The sequence below is a fragment of the Chlorocebus sabaeus genome, chromosome 11, assembly GCF_047675955.1.
Source record: "Chlorocebus sabaeus isolate Y175 chromosome 11, mChlSab1.0.hap1, whole genome shotgun sequence".
Lineage (NCBI taxonomy): Eukaryota > Metazoa > Chordata > Mammalia > Primates > Cercopithecidae > Chlorocebus > Chlorocebus sabaeus.
The window spans coordinates 91,589,986-91,613,145 of NC_132914.1; the positions used below are offsets into that span (position 1 = coordinate 91,589,986).

The 23,160-nt window shown below is 44.2% G+C and overlaps 1 protein-coding gene across 1 annotated transcript in view; it reads left to right on the forward strand.

The window, feature by feature from the left end:
- The window catches only part of PLXNC1 (plexin C1), a 159,145-nt gene that overhangs the window by 99,926 nt on the left and 36,059 nt on the right, over window positions 1-23,160 (forward strand). The window contains exons 15-21 of the mRNA XM_037996696.2: window positions 2,037-2,139; window positions 5,396-5,497; window positions 5,802-5,905; window positions 9,860-9,898; window positions 10,129-10,253; window positions 11,625-11,823; window positions 15,988-16,134. Of these exons, the coding sequence (XP_037852624.2) occupies window positions 2,037-2,139; window positions 5,396-5,497; window positions 5,802-5,905; window positions 9,860-9,898; window positions 10,129-10,253; window positions 11,625-11,823; window positions 15,988-16,134 (819 nt within the window). The remainder of the gene's footprint in view (window positions 1-2,036; window positions 2,140-5,395; window positions 5,498-5,801; window positions 5,906-9,859; window positions 9,899-10,128; window positions 10,254-11,624; window positions 11,824-15,987; window positions 16,135-23,160) is intronic.

Sequence of the window (23,160 nt, forward strand, 5' to 3'; positions counted from 1 at the left end):
CAGTCACCGAAGTGACTGGGATTACAGGTACACGCCACCACGCCTGGCTAATTTTTTCTATTTTTAGTAGAGACCGGGTTTCACTGTGTTGGGCAGGCTGGTCCCAAACTCCTGGCCTCAAGTGATCTGCTTGCCTCGGCCTCCCAAAGTGCTGACATTACAGGTGTGAGCCACCACGCCCAGCCAATAGTAAGTTTTAAAACAGGAATAACAACTGGGCTGGGAGAGATAAGTGATGCCTATAATTCCAGCACTTTGAAAAGCCAAAGCAGGAGGATCACTTGAGCCCCTAGAAATCTGGGCAACATAGTAAGACCCTGTTTCAAGAAAACAATAAGGAACAACAACTCAACTCACCAGTGTTTCCTGTTAGTTGAGAAGAGCAAGTGTTAGCATTCTTCATCCGTCATGACATAGCTCCTGAGAGCCTATGCCATGATGGGGACAGACAGAGAATAAAACAGACAAAAACATCTGCCTTTGTGGAGGTTCCCTAAAGAGACACAGCATGAAGAATATAAATAAAAATTGCGTTACTTGGTGGCAGTTGCTATGGAGAAAAAAGCACCAGTGTGGGGGGGGTGGGGGGCCATGCTGCAGGTTTTGCAATAGTGGGTAGAAAAGGGCTGCTTATGAAGGTGATATCTATATAAGGAGGAGTGGGAACAAGCCATGGGCTATCTGGGGTAGAACATTCTAGGCAGAGGGAGCAGAGGTTGCAGAGGTCCTGAGGCAGGAGGCTACCTGGCGTGTTTGAAGAGCAGCAAGGAGGCCAGTGTGACTGCAGTGGAGGGAGCAGAGCAGAGGCTTCCAAGGTTAGAGAGTTCGCGGAGAGAACAGGAGATGACTAGGACCTTGTGGACCATGGCGAGGGCTTGGCTGGTGGGCTGGGGAAGGCATGGGAGAGTTTTGAGGAGGGCGCCATGAGCTGACTTATTCAGATGACGTCATGCATTTAGTTATGACAGCCTACCAAGAGGCACTCCCAACATCACATTTCAGAGATGAGGAAAAAGGAGACTGGATGTGCGTACCTAACCCAGGGTTCTATGGCTGAGAACACAGGTGGCAGAGCTGGGATGGAGAGCTTCAGCTATCTGGGTCCAAATCCATCCTCCAGCCGCTGTGCTCAAATGCCTCCACGGGGAGCAGCATGGGTCCAAAGATGGAAACACGCCTTAATACTTGTATGTACATCAATGAAATAATTAAGCTTCATGTAGAGTTTTTCCCTTGACAAGTTTCACAAAATATAACCAAAAAAAAAAATGCTAAAACTGCAAAAATCCCTCAGGGATGATCTGATCAGCACTGACAATCTGGTTTTTGCCACAGAATGTTTTATTCAAAATAGGATGCCAGGTACAGTAGCTCACACCTGTAATTCCAGCACTTTGAGAGACTGAGGTGGAGGATCGCTTGAGTTTGGGAGTTCGAGACCAGACTGGGCAATATAGTGAGACCCTGTCTCTACAAAAAATTTAACAGTTAGCTAGGTGTGGTGGTGTGCACCGTAGCCCCAGCTACTTGAGAGGCTGAGGTGGGAGGATCACTTGAGCCCATGGTGAGCTCGAGGCTACAGTGGGCTATGATCACACCACTGCACTTCAGCCTGGGCAACAGAGCAAGACCCTGTGTCTAAAACAAAAACAAAATAAGCCTGCCTGTAAAAAAGATAAAAATTGAGTTTCTCCCTTAGAATAAGGGGCAGGGGCTTCTTGCCTACAGGTTACTGCCTCTTTATTGCCCTCACTCCCGCAACTTATAACCCCCAGAGCAAAGAGGGCCAAAATTAAGACTCTGAGGGTGTAGTCCAGCACACGTTCGACTGACATTTCAGGAAACTGAGGCACAGTGAATATTCTGGATTTGCCCAAGGACACATAGCCAATCTGCCACAGAAATGAGAGTTGAACTCATATCCTACCCAGTTCACTGCTTCTTTTTGTATTGTGAAGCCATTTTAGGGGGGAAATTATGTAAATAAATACAGTCCCCAACTCAATTGGGTCTAATGACATTCTTTGTCCCATCAGGTCAAGCTGGGAAACCTGGAGCTCTACGTCGAGCAGGAGTCAGTTCCTTCCACGTGGTATTTTCTGATTGTGCTCCCTGTCTTGCTAGTGATTGTCATTTTTGGTAAGTGCCCTGTTTAATGTTGTCAGAGAAATTATTCCTTGGGGCATCTCACCAGGCAGGCAGACTTTCAGCTTTCAGGGGCTGTTTGCTTCAATTAAGTATAAATGGGTGAAAGCCCAAATCAAAACTTTGAGAAACGAATAATAGGTACATGCTGAGGGCTTTCTAAACTTTTCTTTTGGCCAGGCATGGTGGCTGATGCCTATAATCCCAGCACTTTGGGAGGCTGAGGCAGGTGGATTGCCTTGAGGTCAGGAGTTCAAGACCAGCTTGGCCAACATGGTGAAACCCCATCTCTACTAAAAATACAAAAATTAGCCGGTGTGATGGCGGGAGCCTGTAATCCCAGCTACTCGGGAGACTGAGGCTGCAGAATTGCTTGAACACGGGAGGCGGAGGTTGCAGTGAGCCGAGATCGCACCACTGCACTCCAGCCTGGGGGACAGAGCAAGATTCCATCTCAAAAACAAACGAACAAACAAAAAACAAATTTTTTTTAAGGTTGCTTCATTAATAGAAGGCTGGATTACATAGATGGTATCTTGGGATTTGAGGGATATAATCTACTTTGCTTCTCCATTCCTTCGAATTGTGGTGACAAGTGTTCATTTATGTAATTCTCTAAGAACTTCTCTGGGATTTTGGGCTCCCAGGACTTGGTTATTTCATCCTGACCACCCCCCACCACCTACCACCCCAGTCTCATCCCAGTCTTGATTTTCTGGGCAGAACCACACTTTAGAAGTGTGGTCATGCCTGGGCACAGTGGCACGCACCTGTGGTTCCAACACTTTGGGAGGCCGAGGAGGGAGGACTGCATAAACCCAGGAGTTTGAGGTTACAGTGAGCTATGATCATGCCACTGCATGCCAGCCTGGACAACAGAATGAGGCCCTGTGTCTAAAAAGTAAACACATTTTTGTTTTTTTAAATGATCTATGTCATCTCTTAAAGTGGTCCCAGGCTCATCCACACACCGTGAGCCCATGGTGGTTGCTCATTGGCTACATCTGGCCCACCAATATATTTTGTTTCGCCCATGTAGCATTTTCTAAAACTATTAAGTAGCTTATAACATTTAAAAATTAGTGATTCACATTTGGAAACATCTCTTGAAAAATGTGAAAGATTTGGATCATTGGATCCCAAATTTCCATAGCATCCATTTATTAGAGCTGAGTAGCAGCTATGCCCTTGAGAGAGGGAACGTGCTCCCTAGGTTTTGACCACAGTCGCCACCACTCCATATTGTCTCCACCTAGGCCATTTAACACATCTATGTAGCTGATATCTGCAGCCATTTCGTTTGTGACTCTGGTTCTGAGCTGCTTGTCATTTGAAGTCTATTTTCTCTCATCCTTCTTTGAAAAAGGAAGTCTTATCCACCAACAAATAGCACTTTGGCTGGTGGCTCATGCCTGTAATCCCAGCATTTTGGGAGGCCGAGGCAGGCAGATCACGAGGTCAGGAGATCAAGACCATCCTGACCAACGTGGTGAAACTCCATCTCTACTAAAACTACAAAAATTAGCTGGGTGTGGTGGCACGTGCCTGTAATCCCAGCTACTCAGGAGGCTGAGGCAGGAAAATCATTTGAACCTGGGAGCTGGAGGTTGCAGTGAGGCAAGATCGTGCCACTGCACTCCAGCCTGGCCAGAGTAAGACTCCATCTCAAAACAAAAAACAAAAAAAACCACTTTGTATTTCTTCTTTGAACATAGGTATTGCCTTTCTGAAATTTGATGGCTAGTCCAGGCAGTGGCCAATGTTTCCTTCCATACACTCATATATTCACTCATTCATCCCTGCATCTATTCACCTGATGTTCATCCAGCACCTGTTATATTGCTGATACCTGTGCAAGTCTCTGGAGCTAGAAAACATGAGCCTTTGTGTGCATGAGTCAGTGTTGCTCAAACTGAGGTCTGAGGAACAATGGTCCCAAGTGACTGTCCTGGAAAAGGAGGTTCCATGGTCAAGTAAGTTTGGGAATCACTACATACTCCACCCTTTCTTAGACACACACAACGCATGTTATTAACTGTTGACTTTATGAAGTAGTCCAGTGAAGAGCTGTATTTGTTTCCTCCAGCATTATTGGTAGCAGAGCCCATCTATTATGTAATTTCTTTTTTTTTTTTGGAGAAAGGGTCTTTCTTTTTTGCCCAGGCTGAGTGCAGTGGCACGATCACGGCTCACTGCAGCCTTGACCTCCTGGGCTCAAGTGATCCTCCCACCTCAGCCTCCCAAGTAGCTGGGTGGGACTCCAGGCATGCACCATCACACCCATCTAATGCTCTTTTTTTTTTTTTTTTTTTTTTTTTGTAAAGACAGAAAAATGTCTTTCTCTGTTGCCCAGGCTGATCTCAAACCCCTGGCCTCAAGCCAGGCTCCCACCTCAGCCTCTCAAAGTGCTGGAATTACAGACGTGAGCCACCGCACCTGGCTGTAATTTGTATAAGTGAGGAGAAGCTTCCTAGAATAATGATGGTTGATTGTTGAATACCTATACTTTTAAAATAATACATTCTTAATGCTTTTTATGAGTTACTTCTTATAATCCTCCCAGCATCACAGTGAGATAGGCACTCTTACAGAGAACGCAGCCAGGCACTGAGATGCTGAGGAACTTAACCCAGGTCACACAGCTAGTAAATGACAGAGCAAGGACATGAACCCAAGAACCGAACTGGGTTGGTTTATGGCCTTTGCAGCACAGTTAGAAGCAGTAAGGAGGTATGGGAGTTCCTTGTGGTTCGCTCATCATGTCACCTCATTAGCTCTATGCAGGTTTGGCCCATGTAGCCAACTGTGGATCTGCAGTTCCTTTCTGCATTTGCAGCACAACTTTATTTCTCCAGGGATGCTTACAAACATTCAAAAAGAATGGAACAATGCAAGTGGCTGCAGCTGTGGGGAAACTTGGCTTGTTCCATTACATTTCAGCCAACTGGGATCTTTGGTTACAAGTGAAGGTTATTTGATTTAGCTTTCACTTGTAAAATGAGTAAGGTTTTGGGTTTTTTCTGTTGCATTTCAGCATCTTCCTCTTCAGAGTGACCCCTCACTGGGAAATTTTCTTTTTTATAAGATCCAGCTCTTCAATGCTATTTTCTAGTTTCATTCTAGCTCTTGCTCTCTGTCCCTATCTGGTTTTTTTGTTATTTGTTTTTAAGAACTGTAAAGGTTGCTATTTGTTTTCATTTTTGGTTTTTGAGTGAACATGTCCCTCTAATGCAGCATCTCTGTCTCTTAGCGGCCGTGGGGGTGACCAGGCACAAATCGAAGGAGCTGAGTCGCAAACAGAGTCAACAGCTAGAGTTGCTGGAAAGCGAGCTCCGGAAAGAGATACGTGACGGTAGGCTCCAAAATTGTATTTGTAGAAAAACAAGCCTTTTATATTTATATTTTTATTTTTTTACCCTTACATGGAGATGGCCACAGTAATGAGAACTGTTTGTATAATAGAAAACAACGGAACAGCAGGGCCTGGACCTGGCTTTGCGTTTTATTTCAGCTCTTCTCTGCAGCCAACCAAGTCATTATCTATTGTTTCTTCTTTAATGAAAACCAAGGTCATACCCTGTGTTAGACAAAACAGCAGAAGATCTTATCCATTGTTTGTTGAGTTAAAATATTGCTCTTGGGATTCTGTTTTGCAGGCTTTGCTGAGCTGCAGATGGATAAATTGGATGTGGTTGATAGTTTTGGAACTGTTCCCTTCCTTGACTACAAACATTTTGCTCTGAGAACTTTCTTCCCTGAGGTAAAAGAGCATTGATCATATTCCGAAGGTTGAGTCTTGAATAATAATGAAGGTGCTTGTTGCTGTTGTCAAAACAAGTGTTTGCTTCCGAGGCAGCTATAGATAATGTGCTTGGTACAAAATAATGGCTTAAGTTTGAGCAGAGCAGGGAGGAGGGTAATTATTAATTGCATTGATTAGGGTATAAAACAGTGATGGGTCACTGGTGATTATTCTTTGCCCAGTAACAAAAAGCTAGGAGGGACAGAAGCTCAGAGTGATGATTTTTGCTTTCTTTTACTCCCAATGTAGAACTGAATGTGTAGCTGGGAAGTGAGCTAGTTTATTTAAAAATCAATAAATTGTGAGCTAGCCAATTTGTTGTGTTTATCTGCATGACTTACATTGCAGCGACTAGATTATTCACTATTACTTCTCAATTGGAAAGGAAAAATACTACCGGTCAAAAGGGAGGAAAGTAGACATGGATGGAATTGGAGTTGAAAACAGGCATTTTTAGCCATGTAAAGTTCTTATGGTTCTCTTCGGTAGTTTTTCTTTAGCTGATCAGTTTGTATCATCCTCATTTAGTAGACATAGATGCACGAACTGATTGATTCATTTGTTCTAGGGCTCTGAGGAGTCGTCTACTTAACCCTTTGGGTTGCTGGTCTTACCTATGTTCTCACGCCTCCATTTTCTCACTCACTCACTCAGCCTTCTCCATTTACCCTCCCAAGTCTTTGGCGAGGTACACTCATCCTGCGTATCATCACTGCCACGTCCTGATACCCCAGCTCCGCCATCTTGCCCTTCTTTTTTGCGATCTGATGACCACATAGAGGCCCAACCTCTTAAACACATCAATACCAACGATCACATTTCAATCTAGACTTCTAAGCAATGGCTGATACCTCTCCAGGCCAAAGGAGAGTTTGTATCACCTTACCAGAAGCTTCTCCAAAACAATTGGCCAGGAACCTAGAGTTCAGAAACTCAGAGACATGCAGTAAGCAATTTCCAGTTTCTCTATAATTCTAGAAGAGGACACCGTGATATGTAATGCAGGGTCTGGAGGTTGGAATGCCTTCATAAAACACCTGCCATATTTTTTGGTCCAAGCCTTAGTGTTATAAATCAAGAAGGCTGTAAATAAGACTTCAGCTTTTTGTGCTGGTGAAGTTTGTTTCCCTTAACTTATCCTCCAAGAGTACCGAGGCACCGAGATCTGCCATTTGCCACCTCATCCATTTCTATGGCAGAACACCGCCTGGGGAGGGGAATTCGATTCCCCGAATCAGGATGACTGTGCGGGGCCTCTGCAAAGGTTGCATCACGAGTCCCATTTCTGAGCTATCTGAGATCCCCATTAAGAATTTAAAAGCAATAAAATAACAGAGATTTTTGACTATCAACATGAATGCTGTGTGGGCTTTTACAGTTAATGATTGCCCTTGAGTGCTGAATAGAGTAATCTGTGGTCTGAGAAAAGAAATGTTCTTATCTTCTAAATTTGGTAATCAAGAACAAGATAGAGTAATGAATGTAAAGGAACACTGTTGCAAGTTGAATGTTTCCAAAAAAAAAAAAAAAAAAAAAAAAAAAAAAAAAAAAAAAAGGATCCCAGGAACAATGCTACCTTATTTTAGAAGAGAGATAGTTGCAAAGGAGCCAAACTGATTTAACTCAGTGTTATGTATAATCCTGAAAAACAACTGGGAAAACCATAAAAATTGAAGTCAGAAGTTGTTTAAAGGAGAGAACGCAGGAAAAAAACACGCATAAATTTGTCAGAACCCTTTCAAGAAGACCTAAGTCAAAATTGAATTTATAATAATTAAGAAAAGATAGAACAGGAAAACACATCATAAGAAGACAATGCCACTTGAAATGCATTCCAGGCTGTAGATAAGTCCTGGTATTAATTAGGCTCTTTATGGATTGATCAGAAGCCAAATCCTCTAGGCCTGGAGGTTGGGGGCTGGGGAGGGGGAGGATTTGGGTGTTCAGCACCTACAAAAAAGCAACAGGCAAAATCCAGAGGAGATTGTAGGTTCTCAAAGGAGGCCAGGGTTCTTTGCTCTGCCTGTTGGTTTTGGCTTTTAGAGCCTTGCTTTTTATTATATTGACTCTTCTTTGCTTTGCATAAAATAGGAGAAGAAATAAGGGTAGGCAGAGGATCTAAGCTGAATAAAAGGGAAATTTGAATGAAAGGAGGAAACAGCCTTAAAACACAGAGAGCCACGGGTCCGGGCCTGGTGGCTCACGCCTGTAATCCCAGCACTTTGGGAGGCCGAGGCGGGTGGATCACTTGAGGTCAGGAGTTAGGGACCAGCCTGGCCAACATTGTGAAACCCCGTCTCTACTAAAAATACAAAATTAGCGGGGATGGTGGTGCACACCTGTAATCCCAGCTACTCGGGAGGCTGAGGCAGAGAATTGCTTGAATCCGAGATCGAGACCATCCTGGCTAACACGATGAAACCCCGTTTCCACTAAAAAATACAAAAAAATTAGCCAGGCGTGGTGGCAGGCGCCTGTAGTCCCAGCTTCTCGGGAGGTTGAGGCAGGAGAATGGTGTGAACCTGGGAGACAGAGCTTGCAGTGAGTTGAGATCGCACTACTGCACTCCAGGCTGGGCGACAGAGCAAGACTCCGTCTCAAAAAAAAAAAAAAAAAAAGAATTGCTTGAACCTGGGAGGTGGAGGTTACAGTGAGCTGAGATTGCGCCACTGCACTCCAGCCTGGGTGACAGAGCAAGACCCTGTCTCAAAACAAAGAAACAAACAAAAACACAGAGAGCCAGGGTGGCACTTCCGTATTTATGATTAAGAATCAACCTGTTTCTCCTGTCCATTTACATGAAGTTGGTTCAGTAGAAAAATATTAAGAACTAGAAAATGCAAACCTAGGGTCTAGGGGTTTTTTCAGTTTGTTTTTTGGGACTTTTTTGCTTTTAACTAGGGGAGGATATGGCGAAAAGAGTTTTAGGTCTTTTGCTTGGGCTAGCAAATTTGAAATTTTGAAGCAAAATTCTCTACAGAAGAAATTTACTTCACAATATATAAAATTAGCTCAAAGTTTCTATTATCAAAAAGGAAGAAAAACCTGAATGTTTTCAGTTTAGAGTCTCATTCTGTGGACTCAAAGTATTGCTTAACATACTTTCAAAGTTGAACCTTTAATTTTTAATAAGATTTATGGTACACTACAAACCCTCAAATTTTGAAGTTTATATTCCAGAGCTACCTAGCATTTAGAAACCAGTGGGATAATAGCATTGTGGTCTAGTTTGCTATAAATTAGGAATAAAACCAGTAATGATAACTGACACAAGGCACTTACTCTGCACACATTTTATTTTCACACTAAACCTCTGGTGGGAACTATTATTGTCCCCATTTCAGAGATAAGGCAAGTCAGACACAGGTTAGGTAACACATCCCATGTCATGTGACCAGTATGTGATTAAAACCAGGACTGGAACCCAAGTAGTTTGGTCCAGATTCTATACTTTTAACTACCCCCTGTTTTCAGTATCATTGTGTATTGAAACCGTAGATGCTACTTAGGTAAGACTTGTAAAACTTAGCAATGTAATTTAGTCTTTATCTTTAGAAGGTAAATTGCTTGAAGAGAGGTCTGATATTTGCATAATCTTCATCAATGACCCCTTCTTTAACTCTTAAATCACTTCTTCTAAAATGTGAGATGATACCTTCATCTACCAAACATAGGACTGATGCCATGATAATTATTCTTCTTAGAGGCTTTCGGAATTCAGTGGCGTTTCTTGAAAGCTGCATAATTATTTATTATGTATTAGAGAATATGCAGCTACCATAAACCCAGGGGTGCTTCAGATTAGCAAATAGTGTCTCTACTTTATTAAAACGGACTTGGGTATTATAACAAAAATACACTCTTCATTTCCTTTGGATGTTATGAATAATAAAAGTGTCTCCTTCCTCTCAGTCAGGTGGCTTCACCCACATCTTCACTGAAGATATGCATGTAAGTCTCTGCGTTTTCATTTTTAGCCCAGTGACTGCCTGATGTTCATAGTGTTATCATCATTATCATCTCCATGATTATTACTTTGAATTTTTATTGTGGTTTTTTTGGATCATGAATTCAATATTAAATAGTTCATTGTCTTGGAAAACCCATTGTGGATCTACTTTCTAACTTTAAACTTACGTATGATTTTGTATTCTACTATATATATTTTTTCTTTTTTTCAGAACAGAGACGCCAATGACAAGAATGAAAGTCTCACAGCTTTGGATGCCCTAATCTGTAATAAAAGCTTTCTTGTTACTGTCATCCACACCCTTGAAAAGCAGAAGAACTTTTCTGTGAAGGACAGGTATTAGTCCATTCTCTGATGTTTTAAAAGCCTTTAAGAAGAGAAAATCAGGCTGGGCATGGTGGCTTATGGCTGTAATCCCAGCATTTTGGGAGGCCAAGGCAGGCAATCACTTGAGGCCAGGAGTTCACGACCAGCCTGACCAACATAGCAAAACCTTGTCTCTACAAAAAAGAGAGAGAGAAATCAAACCTGAGTCCCATATTTTATTTCCAAACCACTATCTGAACGTGGTCTCTTGAGAACATGCACTTTTCCAAAGGCTGTTTGATTGGAAGTTTATGCAGCCTTACCTCCATTTAGATCACACCGCCCCAACACAATTTTTATTTTTTTAGTTGGAATCTCACTCTGTGGCCTAGGCTGAAGTGTGTGATCATAGCTCACTGCAGCCTCATCCTCCTGGGCTCAAGCTACCCTCCTGCCTCAGCCTTCCCAAGTAGCTGGAACTACAGGTGCATGCCACCACACCCCACGAATGTTGTTGTAGTAGTAGTAGAGACCCCATCTCTACTACATGATCCAAAAAAGTGCTGTATTGCCCAGGCTGGTCTCAAACTCCTGACCTCACACGATACCCCCTTCTGCAAGGATTATAAGCATAAGCCACTGTGCCTAGCCCTTTTTAAAAAAATTTGAGACAGGGTTTCACTATGTTGCTTAGGCTGGATTCAGACCCTGGCCTCAAGTGATCCTGCTGCTTCAGCCTCCTGCCCCCAGCTCCCAACATAAAGTCTATTTTGAAGACACACACACAACCCTCCCACCCCCAAGTAATCCTGAAAAACTCCAACACCCCAAAAAACCCACATAAAATCTTTTTTTTTTTGAGACGGAGTCTCGCTCTGTCTCCCGGGCTGGAGTGCAGTGGCCAGATCTCAGCTCACTGCAAGCTCCGCCTCCCGGGTTTATGCCATTCTCCTGCCTCAGCCTCCCCAGTAGCTGGGACCACGCCTGGCTAATTTTTGTATTTTTAGTAGAGACAAGGTTTCACCACATTGACCAGGCTGGTCTCGAACTCCTGACCTCAGGTGATCTGCCTGCTTTAGACTCCCAAAGTGCTGGGATTATAGGCGTGAACCACCATGCCCGGCCCATAAATTCTTAATCAAAAAAGCAGAAGTGTTATTTTTTATTTTTAAAACATCCTGAAACTTTGGAAGGCTCACTTCTTGTTACCACTCTAGTCTAAATGCTGAAAACACAGAAAATGTTCTAGAGATAGAAGTGGTTAGAATCTAAACATTAAAAAAAAAAGCTCCCAACCCAACAAGCCAGCTCCCTGCCCTGCCAGTGAGCTTCCAGGGACACTCCCATCAGTGTCCAGCTAGGCCTGCAGCTGATGGTTCACCCAGCTCTCTTTTTCAACAGGTGTCTGTTCGCCTCCTTCCTCACCATTGCACTGCAAACCAAGCTGGTCTACCTGACCAGCATCCTGGAGGTGCTGACCAGGGACTTGATGGAACAGTGTAGTAACATGCAGCCTAAACTCATGCTGAGACGCACGGAGTCCGTGGTCGAAAAACTCCTCACAAACTGGATGTCCGTCTGCCTTTCTGGTTTTCTCCGGGTAAGTGTCACATCCCTCAGCAGTGTCAGAGGTAAGACAATAGGCAGGTATTTTTAGCAGACTCTGATGCCTTTGCCAGGATAAATCCTGAATGCTCGATGGTGTCAACATTTAACCGTGTTTCGTCTTGGTCCTGACCCAGAACAGAGAGGGGGAAAGTAAACATTGTTTTTGCTGCAACGGGCCTATGCAAATGTAATTCATGTAGAATTTCCTCAGGTGAGACTTTTCAAGTGAGTTCACCTCACATCGATTCACACCCAGAGCCCAGTCAGCCCATTTAAGAAATTGTACTGCGAAAAGGGAATATTTCAAACACCAAAGAGAACAAACTTACAGGCCCTCTGAAGCACTGTAGAAATACCCATTACCTACCAATACACTGTAAGCTAATTGCAGTCAATTCCTACCAGTCATTCCGCATTAAAGCAGCTCTCCAAGGAGCTGCCTCCCCCTGGAGTTTGCTTTGTTGGAGTGACTGTGTGCATGTGGTTGTAATCTAATTGAACTTTAAAATCTTTTCAAATGCAAACTTTCTATAGATTCCAGCGATGAAGAGGGTTGGCTGGATCTGAATCTAGACTTCACCACTTACTTGGTTTTATAACCTAGAGAATTGGAAGAAGATTTTAGACTGTTTTGAAGTGCCGACGAGAAAACATTCAATTGCTTAGCACTAAGGAAGCCTCCATAAATGTTGGCCATTACTATTATAAAATATTAATGTGAAAATAAAGGTGTCCTGTTGAACTCGATCTTCACCTGGTACAGAAGATTCTTATCCTTTCATTTTACCAGCCATCCAGATTCCAGCAAAACTGCGTAATTGTGTATTTGTAGCTAGTTCGGAAATCTAATTAAACTTTGAATAAGATACACTGCTATGCCACAGGTTTTAACAGTGCTACTTAAGTTTAGATCCAACAGCAGTGCTTTAAATAGACTGTGTTTAGTTTAATGTTTAATGCAATATTACAAGTAGATGCACAACATTTTTTTTATTTCTCACCAACCCCTTCCTCTCCCTAAGGCAATACCCATTTATTAAGATTAATGAAATCTGCCTTCTTTTCTGTTTACTTGGTATAAATCATCAGAGCCTTTGGGGAGATGTTGAGCCGGTTATTTCTGGGACGAATATTTTTTGTTTCCCACTATCTTTGCTTTAGCCACAATAGCTGCTAGATGGAGGCACCAGGACTCTCACCCAGTTCCCTGGTCTTGGTCTTCAGAGGCCAACTCCTGCCCCACCACAGTCTCACTGGATCAGAAGCTCCGGAAGTGGACCCCAGCATTCCATGATTTTTGCAAGCCCCTGAGGTAGTAGAGAGAGCACCAGACTAGGGGTCTTGGTTAGAAGCAGTAGGTCTGGGCTCTGGAATCATCTCAGCCCCGGTCAGCTGTGTGTCCCTAGGTACGGCTCGTTCCATCTGGGCATCTGTTTTCAATCCACCAGATGACGGGCGTGTGTGGGCGTTACCTTTAAATCCCTTTCCAGCTTTTTCTACTGGATCTTGTGATTCTTAACTCTGAGTTTTGAAGGGCTGCTCTTGGGCATTAGAGGGGTGAGATTTCAGAAAATCTGGGCTGCGAGCCCAAACGGCCTCCTTGAGCAAAGCATTCTGGGTCAAGATTTCACAGTGCTGATTCAAGAGCGTCTCGAGCACTCTGGGTGGTGAGGGGGCGGCTCGGCTCGCCAGGAGGAAGTGGCACCCAGCCAGTCGGCGATACTTTCACTTTCAGTGGAATAATTCCAGCTGGGGCAGGGGTCTGATGTCCCTCCACCAGGTGCTCAAGAGGGTCTGGGACACCAACGGCCCTAGTCCTCCTGTCCTACCCCACAGACATTTAGTGGGTGACAGTAGCTCCGTGACCGCCAGGTAACTTTCCCTTCCAAGACACCAGGGCTTTGTGGGTAAAGTAATAATGCCATTTATTGAATGTGCCAGACAGCATGCTAAGAGCTTTACCTACCTTTTCTCATTTCATCTCCTTAACAGTCCTGTGAGCTGAGTGTCTTCACGACCATTTTGCATGTGGGGGAACTGGAACACAGAAGAGCTGTGACTCTTCCCAGATCTCACTGCTACTGTGGGACAGTGCCAGGGTCTGAGAGCTCTTAGCCACCCCTCTGTGCACCGAAAAGATGGAATCTGCCCTGGTCTGTTAAAGTGTCGAAGCCTGACCCCTGGGGGAGGGGAATCATGTACGCAGCGGCTGTGACTTGCCTTAAAGTTGTGTTCAGTGGTGACAAACCTCATGGCCCTGTGATTCCCCACATCGGCCACACATCAGAATCCTCCTCCACCCCCATCTCCCGCCCTGCCCCCGGCCCCGGGAAGGTATGCAAACTACAGATACCCAGGCCTCATTCTTCAGAGAGATGGCAGCTGTGTAGGTCGAGTGGGGCCCAGGCATCTGAATTCTTAACAAGAGCCCCCAAGGGATTCTGGTGATTAGCCAGGGTTAGACCCAGGAGCATGGGCAGAGTGTAGGGCCAGATGTTACTTAGCTTGGTCTAGCTACCCTCCTGAAAGTTCTGGAGAATTCCTGACCTGACAGGCCTCCTGAGTCGAGAGCTACCCCTTCACACAGCCCCCGAGAGCCCACCTGGCCCGATTCCAACCCCCGCGGGAATACGCAGCCCCTGTCCAAGGGTTCTCAGCCTCCCTTCTGCTCTGTGCTGGAGGAAAAGAGGTTCTAGTTTTGTGGTCAGGGCATTACTTGGGGTGGGGGGTGGGCGGTGGAGGGAAAGAGAAGAGAGGGTTGAGGTTGTAAACCACTAAATAAAGGAAGTTTCTCATGAGAGTTAAATGTCATGCACTAGTCCTGCTGCCCTCCCTACCTTGGAAATTTCTGAACTTCCACTTCTGCCCTGCACTGAAGAGGAAACTTAAGGATGTATCACAGCGGGGACAGAAGCCGAAAGGGAGCTGCAGGGTGGCAAGAGGAAGCCCGAGGACTGGGGAGGGCAGATATTCCTGCAGCAAGTATAAAGGAAGGGACAGCGTTGGGGTGGGATCCTGAGAGACTTAAGATGTATTAGGTAACTTGCCTGCACAAGGGAAAGCAGATGAGACCCAGTGGAACCCTCCTTTCCCAGCCAGATGTATCGCTTGTCAAGCTTGACTCTGTTAACTGGTGCTTCAAGTCCCAGCCACGTGGCTGGCCTTTCATCATCACTAAGGCACTTTGACTTCCTAGCCACGGTTCTTCCTCCACCACAGAGGCCTAATGTCCATTGATTATGGAAGGTTCGTTATTTAGCAAATACTCTACAGCTGACGTGCCTTGGGAGCATGCCGTGGAAAGAGAACACACAGCTTCCCACTTGAGGTGCTCAGAGCCCTTTGGAATACAGATATCCGTGGTTGCAAATGTGAGCCATTTCCATCGCAGCAGGGGAGGCAGTCCCACCCCCAGACAGGAAAAATGCGTGTGGCTTAAATGTGAAGAAAGAGCCAATCAGGATGGGCTGAGTGTTTGGGGAAAAACCTTAAAGGAAATGGAATTGGCTCTGGTTCAGGGAAAAAGATGGAGTCCCTCTGACCCAGCACTGGAAAACGTGTCCAGGTGGGACTGTGCAGGGTGTGTCTGGGAACTGCCTGGGCTGGGCTGGACCCATGGGGAGGAGATGAGGCTGCAAACTATTGGACGGCAGGCCGCTTCCTTCAAGAAGTGCTGTTAACACCAAAAAACATTGTCTTTGGCAAATGTATAAAAGTTCTTACATCTATCCTTGTTACTAAGGATAATTGTGCATTTTTTTAAAAATGTCGTTTATTTCTGGCTTGCTAAAGGGCGATTAAATACGAATGTAAACAAAGGTACACTCTCCACATCTACTAACTGTTCCTAGGCATTAACCCACTGATGAGCATTAGTCTGCCATATGTAAGTTTAAACATAAAATAACAAGGGATACTGTGGGTACCGCACATTGCTGTGAATGTGCACACATGCATTCGCGATGGAGAGAGGAGGCGGTTTTCTGAGTTTTGCATCCAGTCCCAAGCAGAGCAACATGTATTTTCTTGGGAGTTTTGTGTTAGAAAACCCTGCCTCCTGTCTCCTGCCTTACTGCCATCAACAGAAACTTTAATTCTTTGGAAAGTACAGTGGATTCCACAGAAAGCTAACTGTCACTTTCGTGTCTTTTCCAAGGAGACTGTTGGAGAGCCCTTCTATTTGCTGGTGACGACTCTGAACCAGAAAATTAACAAGGGTCCCGTGGATGTAATCACTTGCAAAGCTCTGTACACACTTAATGAAGACTGGCTGCTGTGGCAGGTTCCAGAATTCAGTACTGTGGTATGTTTTCCATAAAGCTCCCAGCCAGACTCCCAAATAAATCTGGCAGGGAATTAGAGGGTGGGGGTGGGTCACTTACAATGAAATGGTATCATTTCTACTGCAGGAGGCCCTGTGTGTTTAGTTAATTAAAAACAGTTGATAAAAATATTAACATGCGTTCACATAATAGATTTTAATTACTGAGATTGGGGTAGAAAGTATTGTAATGATGCCTGGGGTACTCATCAATTTCCAAAGATTTTAATATCAGGATTGCTTATAGCTTTCAGTGTCGTCAAAGGAAATGCAAAGTACTCCCTATTCAGCACTTATAATTGCAATCAGAATTTCTCAAATGGCTGTGCTCTGGGAAGACAATGTGTGAAGATATATTTCAACCAAATTGAGGCCGTCTTATTTTAGAACGATAACACAAGACAAATTCCACTGCGTTCCCCATACAACGTGACGCCTTTACTTTATTTTCATGGATTAGTTACAAATGTTTGGTGTCATGCACTTAATGTACTGTGATCTCATAGATATTTTTAGAGGGACGCTGTAAATCACTATAGGAAGATGATTGCCTAGCTGCTGGAGGGTTTCACCCGTTTGAGAACTTCTTTTTAATTCATCCCCACCGCACCCACCCCATGCCCTTCCTAAAGAAAAAAAGCCCAATTTGGGGCACATTCGGGAATTTCAGAGAGGGAGCCAAGCAGGGAAAGGAACTTCAGAATTAGGAATTTTCTATGCTTTTCTGTTAATAGAGACTTGGAGAAGAGACTGCTGTGTTTTGCTTTGATCTTTAGCTTTATGAAGATTCTGGGCTTCTTCACGATCTCGTTAGTGGAGGAGGAAAAGATTACAGTGGGGTTTGGGAATTGCTCATTAAGAGAGCTGAGTCTCCTGTGGCTTCGCTCTGGATGGTGGGGACTGCAGTGTCATCCGGGAAGAATTCGTTCCCTAATTGGAGAAGGCACCACTTTGCCGCGGATTGTGTTATGGTCATGTCCTCTGGTGGGAGAATAGTCCGTAGGTCAGCTGTTTCAAGTTTTCTGCCACTGCCAGATGCGGCTCACCCCTCCATTGAAGATGGCGCCATGCACGACTGCCATCCGAGAGCGGGAAGCTGAGCTGAAAGTCAACACTTCTCAGCGTTCTGAATTGTGTTAATATACCCATCCGCATCTGAGAGGCCGGACAGTGGGCTGCAGTGGTTCTCAAACTTGAGCATCTAGCAGAATCTCCCAAAAAACTCGCTAAACACCAGTCGCTAGGCAGCATGCTGGAGTTTCTGATGCAGTAAATCTAGGCTATGGCCCAAGAATTCACTTCTCTAACCAGCTTCCTGATGCTGCAGATGCTGCTTGACAACTCTCGGTAGAGTGGTTAACAGTGTGGACTCTGGGGCCAGACAGGTTGGAATCCTGCCTCTGCCACTGGTTAGCTGTGTAATGTTGGGCAAGTTTCTAAACCTCTCTGTGCCTCATTCTCCTCACATGTGAAATGGAAATGATGGTCATGGTTCCCACCCATCTCATGAGGTGTTTTGAGGATTAAGAGTCAGTCTTATAAAAAGCACTTAGAACAGTGCCTGGCACATGAGTGCTACCTAAAACTTTATTCCATTTGATCCAGATCTCATTGAACCCTTGTTTAAACTGCAGGTCCAAATATACCAGTGCCTGGGCTTTCCCTCAGGACTGACTGAATCAGAATCTCTGGGGAGGGAGCCCGGGCATGGATATATTTTGCAAACCTTCCAGACAACTCTGATGTGTGTTCAGCCTGGACACCACTGGGTATCTTGGAGAACAAGATAAACTTTGCACAGGGCCTGTTGACTCACCTTTCACTGATCCTGGGCTTGTTATTCCCAACCTAGAAAATGTTTGTGCTTTTACTTTAAGACATTTTAGAAGCCCCAAAGATCCCCAAAGAGAAATATTTGCAAATGAATACAGTCAGGGGAATCCTCCAGTATTTCAGTCTCAAGATACTATTGGACCCAAACAGGAAGGACAGGAAAGGAGAAGACGGGGTTGGAACAGGAAGGACAGGAAAGGAGAAGACGGGGTTGGAATCAGAAAGAAGTTAGATGCCTGAGGCAACTTTTGAGGTTTTGAAGCCTTTTTAATGCTTTACATCTGAACGTGTTTTCTCCCTTTCATTTTGAAACATTATTTATTTCACAGTCAATTAAGACCATGTGTTTCTGATTTGTTAACACTCAACTCATCATCAAAATGTTACTTGATGCTGAAGAAATTCATGTCAGACTCTTGAAATTTTTCCTTATAGCCCCTGGGGAAAAGGGTAATGGAAAATCACGATTTCAGAAATCCACATAAATCTTCCTTTTCAAATTCAGATTTGTCAGTACAGAGTTGAGCCTTGAAAAAGGAATGGGCCACTTGTTCTTAGGGGCCTTGCCGTTAAAAATGGTTAGTACCTCTTATGGAGCCTGGCCCAGCCCCCCTTTCATGGTGGGCGGTTGTACCAGAAGCTACAGAGAAGGCACATGATCTGTCTGTGCTTGTGTGACAAACTGTTAGCAGAAGGTCAATATAAAAATTTAAGTTTTTCATTTCCTTTCAGGCATTTGCCCCAGCCTGAACCACCATATTTCTAATTTTCTTTCTTCCTCCCTTCCCTCCTCCCCCTCTTTTTCACTTCCCCCACCTGCCCCTCCCAAGCATGTACACCCAGCTGTTTTAGGACTTGATTTCCCAAATTTGCCTGAGGTGGTTTATGTCATTGAAAACTAAGGTGTGGTGAACAGACTGATTTTGTGTGTCCATGTGTGCTAGGGAGGGGGGAGGTTGGGGGCAGATTCTTTCAAGGAAAGGAAAGTCAGAAATCAAGAGCGTCCTCACGAACCTCTTGAAATGACAGAACCTGGTGCCAAGGCAGGGACACGTTTGGAAAAAAGGCTCCCAAACTCGTGTTCAGCTAAATGCTCAGAAGCGCAGCACCTCATATAGCAACCTAAAAGTTAGCTTTCACACCTCTCAGATGAGGATGTGTTCTCCCCGAGGTATGGGGGGTTTTCTAGAACATAAAGGCATCTTGCCAATTTCTCACACACGAAATCATGATACTAACAAATGGGCCCTGGGAAGTAATTCTGTGTTCTTGCATATTGAGAAGAAAATTCCTCTGTCTTGCCAAAAATCCAAGCCAAGTCCCCTAGAGCCATGCTTCCTTCAGGACCATAAGAAACCATCCTTCTCTATCAAAGCATTCCAGGCTGGTGTTTAATGAGGCAACAGTGAGACAGAATGCCCTGATATCTGCATCCTCCCTAATGTCAGCGCCAGGGGTAGGGCTGTGCACACACAGGACTTTAGTCTTTCCTTAATATCTAGGAATTCAGGTCGGACAGCCGTAAGAGAGACCAATTTTTTTTTTTTTTTTTTTTTTAAGACGGAGTATCACTCTGTAGCACGGACTGGAGTGCAGTGGTGCAGTCTCGGCTCACTGCAACCTCCGCCTCCTGGGTTCAAGCGATTCTCCTGCCTCAGCCTCCCAAGTACCTGGGATTTATAGGCACCTGCCACCATGCTGGGGTGATGCTTGTATTTTTTTTTTTTTTTTTTTTTTTTGAGACGGAGTCTCGCTCTGCTGCCCAGGCTGGAGTGCAATGGCCAGATCTCAGCTCACTGCAAGCTCCGCCTCCCGGGTTCACGCCATTCTCCTGCCTCAGCCTCCCGAGTAGCTGGGACTACAGGCACCCGCCACCTCGCCCGGCTAGATTTTTGTATTTTAGTAGAGACGGGGGTTTCACCATGTTAGCCAGGATGGTCTCGATCTCCTGACCTCATGATCCGCCCGTCTCGGCCTCCCAAAGTGCTGGGATTACAGGCTTGAGCCACCGCGCCCAGCCGTGATGCTTGTATTTTTAGTAGAAACTGGTTTTCGCCATGTTGGCTAGCCTGGTTTTGAACTCCTGGCCTCAAGTGATCTACCTGCCTTGTCCTCCCAAAGTTCTGGGATTACAGGTGTGAGCCACTGCATCCGGCCGAGAATAAGACCTATTGCCCTGCTGGGTTTTTTTCACCTTTGCAAAATTTTGAACATGTTTGATTTTGTTGATGGAGAATCTCAGACTCATTCAGCTTGCATTTTGTCAAGAGTGGAACTTTGGAGGAGTTAGTGAAAGTTTGAGGATTGCACGTGGGAGAAGGGACGTTTGCTTCACTTTCAGGAGGAGATGAGGAAAACCAGTAACTCGTAGCAAGCATGCTGAATTAGCAAGAGGAAGTTGACTTGTAATCAAAGTTAGGTGTGAAATGGTTTTTTGAACTCTTAAACTCAGAAAATGAGCTTGCCAATCTGCTGTATCTGAGAGGTAGCATCTTGGCACCCTGGAAAACAGTGTTCTGAAAAAAATATCTAAAGAAAGTTTTCAAGATTATTAGAAATTCTTGAAAAAACACAAGTACATGCCTGCAGAAATATTAATGCCTCCAGTTTGATTTATGCCAGCCTAGCCCCGTCTGTCTCTTTCTCTAGCAGTTACCATTTTGGGACAATTACGTTTAATGAAATATATAACAGAGCCCTAAGTGTCTCTACCAGGAGTTTCTTACTGGTACACTTCCTTTAACAGTGCTCTGCCTGCCAGTGCTGGCTTCTTCTGTTCCATTTAGTTTGTCCTTGCAGAAGATCCATTAGCCCCGTAATTAAACAACCCACTGTCCCGATTAAGTCATTCTCTGTTACTTCAATTACATCCCATTGTTCATTAAATCCTGATGTTTGCACTTCAGCAATCTTGTTTTTAATACTCCTACCATTTGTGGAGAAACAGAGAAGTTAATTAACAATTCTTGAGCTTTTTCTTTTTCTCTCTACCATAGTGCAAATCATTTCCATTATGACTTGCAATAATACTGAAACCATTACTAACTTCATAGTTAGTGTTCTGAGCTTCCTGATCAAAGAGTGAAACCATTTTTTATAGTCATTTTAGGTAAGTCATTCCCTCGTTGATGGCAAGTCATGGAAAATGAAAAATTAACGTGTAATGGGTGCTTTAAATGACTTTCCTCTTCATACACTTTCTTCTCACGCCTGTAATCTTGGAATTAGAAAATAATTTAGTTATCTAAATATAAAAGTATTTAATTTTCTTCTTTATAGCTCAAATGTGTGCTATTATGTTATTGCTAGGATCATTATTTATATTTGTACCCCTCAGAGAATGGTAAATTTTATCACAAGTCATGGTGGAGATAGAAAGCATTATCCAGATTTGTCTTGTTGCCATTGTCAAAGTTAGCATTCCATTTGAGGGTACTGTTATCTAGAGCAGGGACCAGCAAACAACAGCCTGTGGGCCAAATGTGGCCCCTCTGCCTATTTTTATAAAGTTTTATTGGAACACCTGTTCATTTCCTTATTGTCTATAGCTACTTTCCTGCTACAGTGCAGAGTGGAGTAGTTCCCACAGAGACCATATGGGTTTTAAGCCTTAAATACTTTCTGGCCCTTTGCAGAAAGTTTGCTGGCCTTTAATCTAGAGCTTGACATAGTAGAGAATAAGAACTAGAATCCTCCCTCCCACAAACCCCAAGACAGGCTTGGCCTCTTTCCTCTCCTTCTGGGGACACAGCAATGGAAAGGCCTTGCCACTATTTACAAGTCCGAAACTCATGCGGCTCTTTGCCAACACACAACACCCACCCCATCCCCAACCCTGCACCCACAAATACTGTGAATACTGAAATCAGTTATCTTGGGGTAAATCAGACAGCTCTTCACACTTGATTTTGGGATGGACAAAACGTTAGCAAATGCTAGCAAGTATAGAAAAATTGGTGAGAGAAACCTAAATTTGAGAAAATTATCTCCATTAACTTTTTTTTTGGAAATGGAAAAAGGCTGTCATTACCCTGTCCTCCACCTGCTACTCTTCTGTCAGGGTAGCAGATCCCTTGATCCAGGAAGCTGTGAGCTATGGAATCTTTGTGGGGAAAGGAAAAGGGGAGCAGAGTGAAGAGGGGAGGCTGGACAGGCAAGCGCAGCTCAAAGGGGAATGTCAGGCAGAAGAATGTCCCAGGGCTGCTGACTCTGGCTTGGAAAGCAGCTTAGATCAGAAGTTTCCCTGAGACTTGCACTTCTAACTCTGGCCTCCTGCTGCTTCTACAGAACTTCTGAAACTGGATTTTCTTTCTTTTTTCTCTCTCTCTAATTCAGGTTGATATGAGAACTAGGCTTTTCTCTTGACTTTCATTTGACCCTGAAATAAAATTAGAAATATATTTTATAGGTTTTATTTAATGAAAGCAATTATTGCTCTAAGGCCTTTTATGATAAAGTTGCCGGTTTGTAATAAATTCTTTTACAATTACTTTCTAGGCATTATTAGGTATTACAGAAAGGAGGCAGCAACATTCCTGCTTTTATTAGGCAAGAATGTGGTTGAGGAGACAGTGAGTAGCCAGATCATCTTCCCATGTGGGAAAAGACCTGTTCGCTGCCCTCAATTCATCCTGCCAGCCCCCTGCAGCCTAATCCTCTCTACCTCCTCAATACCAAAACCACCAAATCATGTGGCGAGATGCTGGGTAAAAGCGGTAGTGAAAGGGGAATGCAGTCACATGCTCCCAGGCCGTGAGCAGAAGAGGTGGGGTTTGGAGTCTGATAGTCTTGGGTTTGAATCTGGGCTCAGCCACTTTACTTTGAGCAAGTCTCTCAACCTCTCGAAACCTGTTTCCTCTTCTGTAAACAGGCAGTGACCAAAACCTGCCCTCGCATATTTGTGGTGAGGTCAGAAAATAATACATGTACTGCGTCTAGCCATCCTGCTGGCGTGAAGTAGGTGCTCATTCTTTTTTCATCCGGTTTTCCTTGTCTGAGGTGTGCTTTCTCTTGTCTCCTGTAAGCTTCGCTAAGCAGAAAGGACTGTCCCCTCAGTATGTTTTTGGTTGGTTATTTATTGATGATGTGGGATGCGGGGGAGTTGATTAGCTGAGTCCATCATCATGAAAAGCATTTCTTGGGTGCCTGTGTGCTTATATTGTTAAAAATGTTACA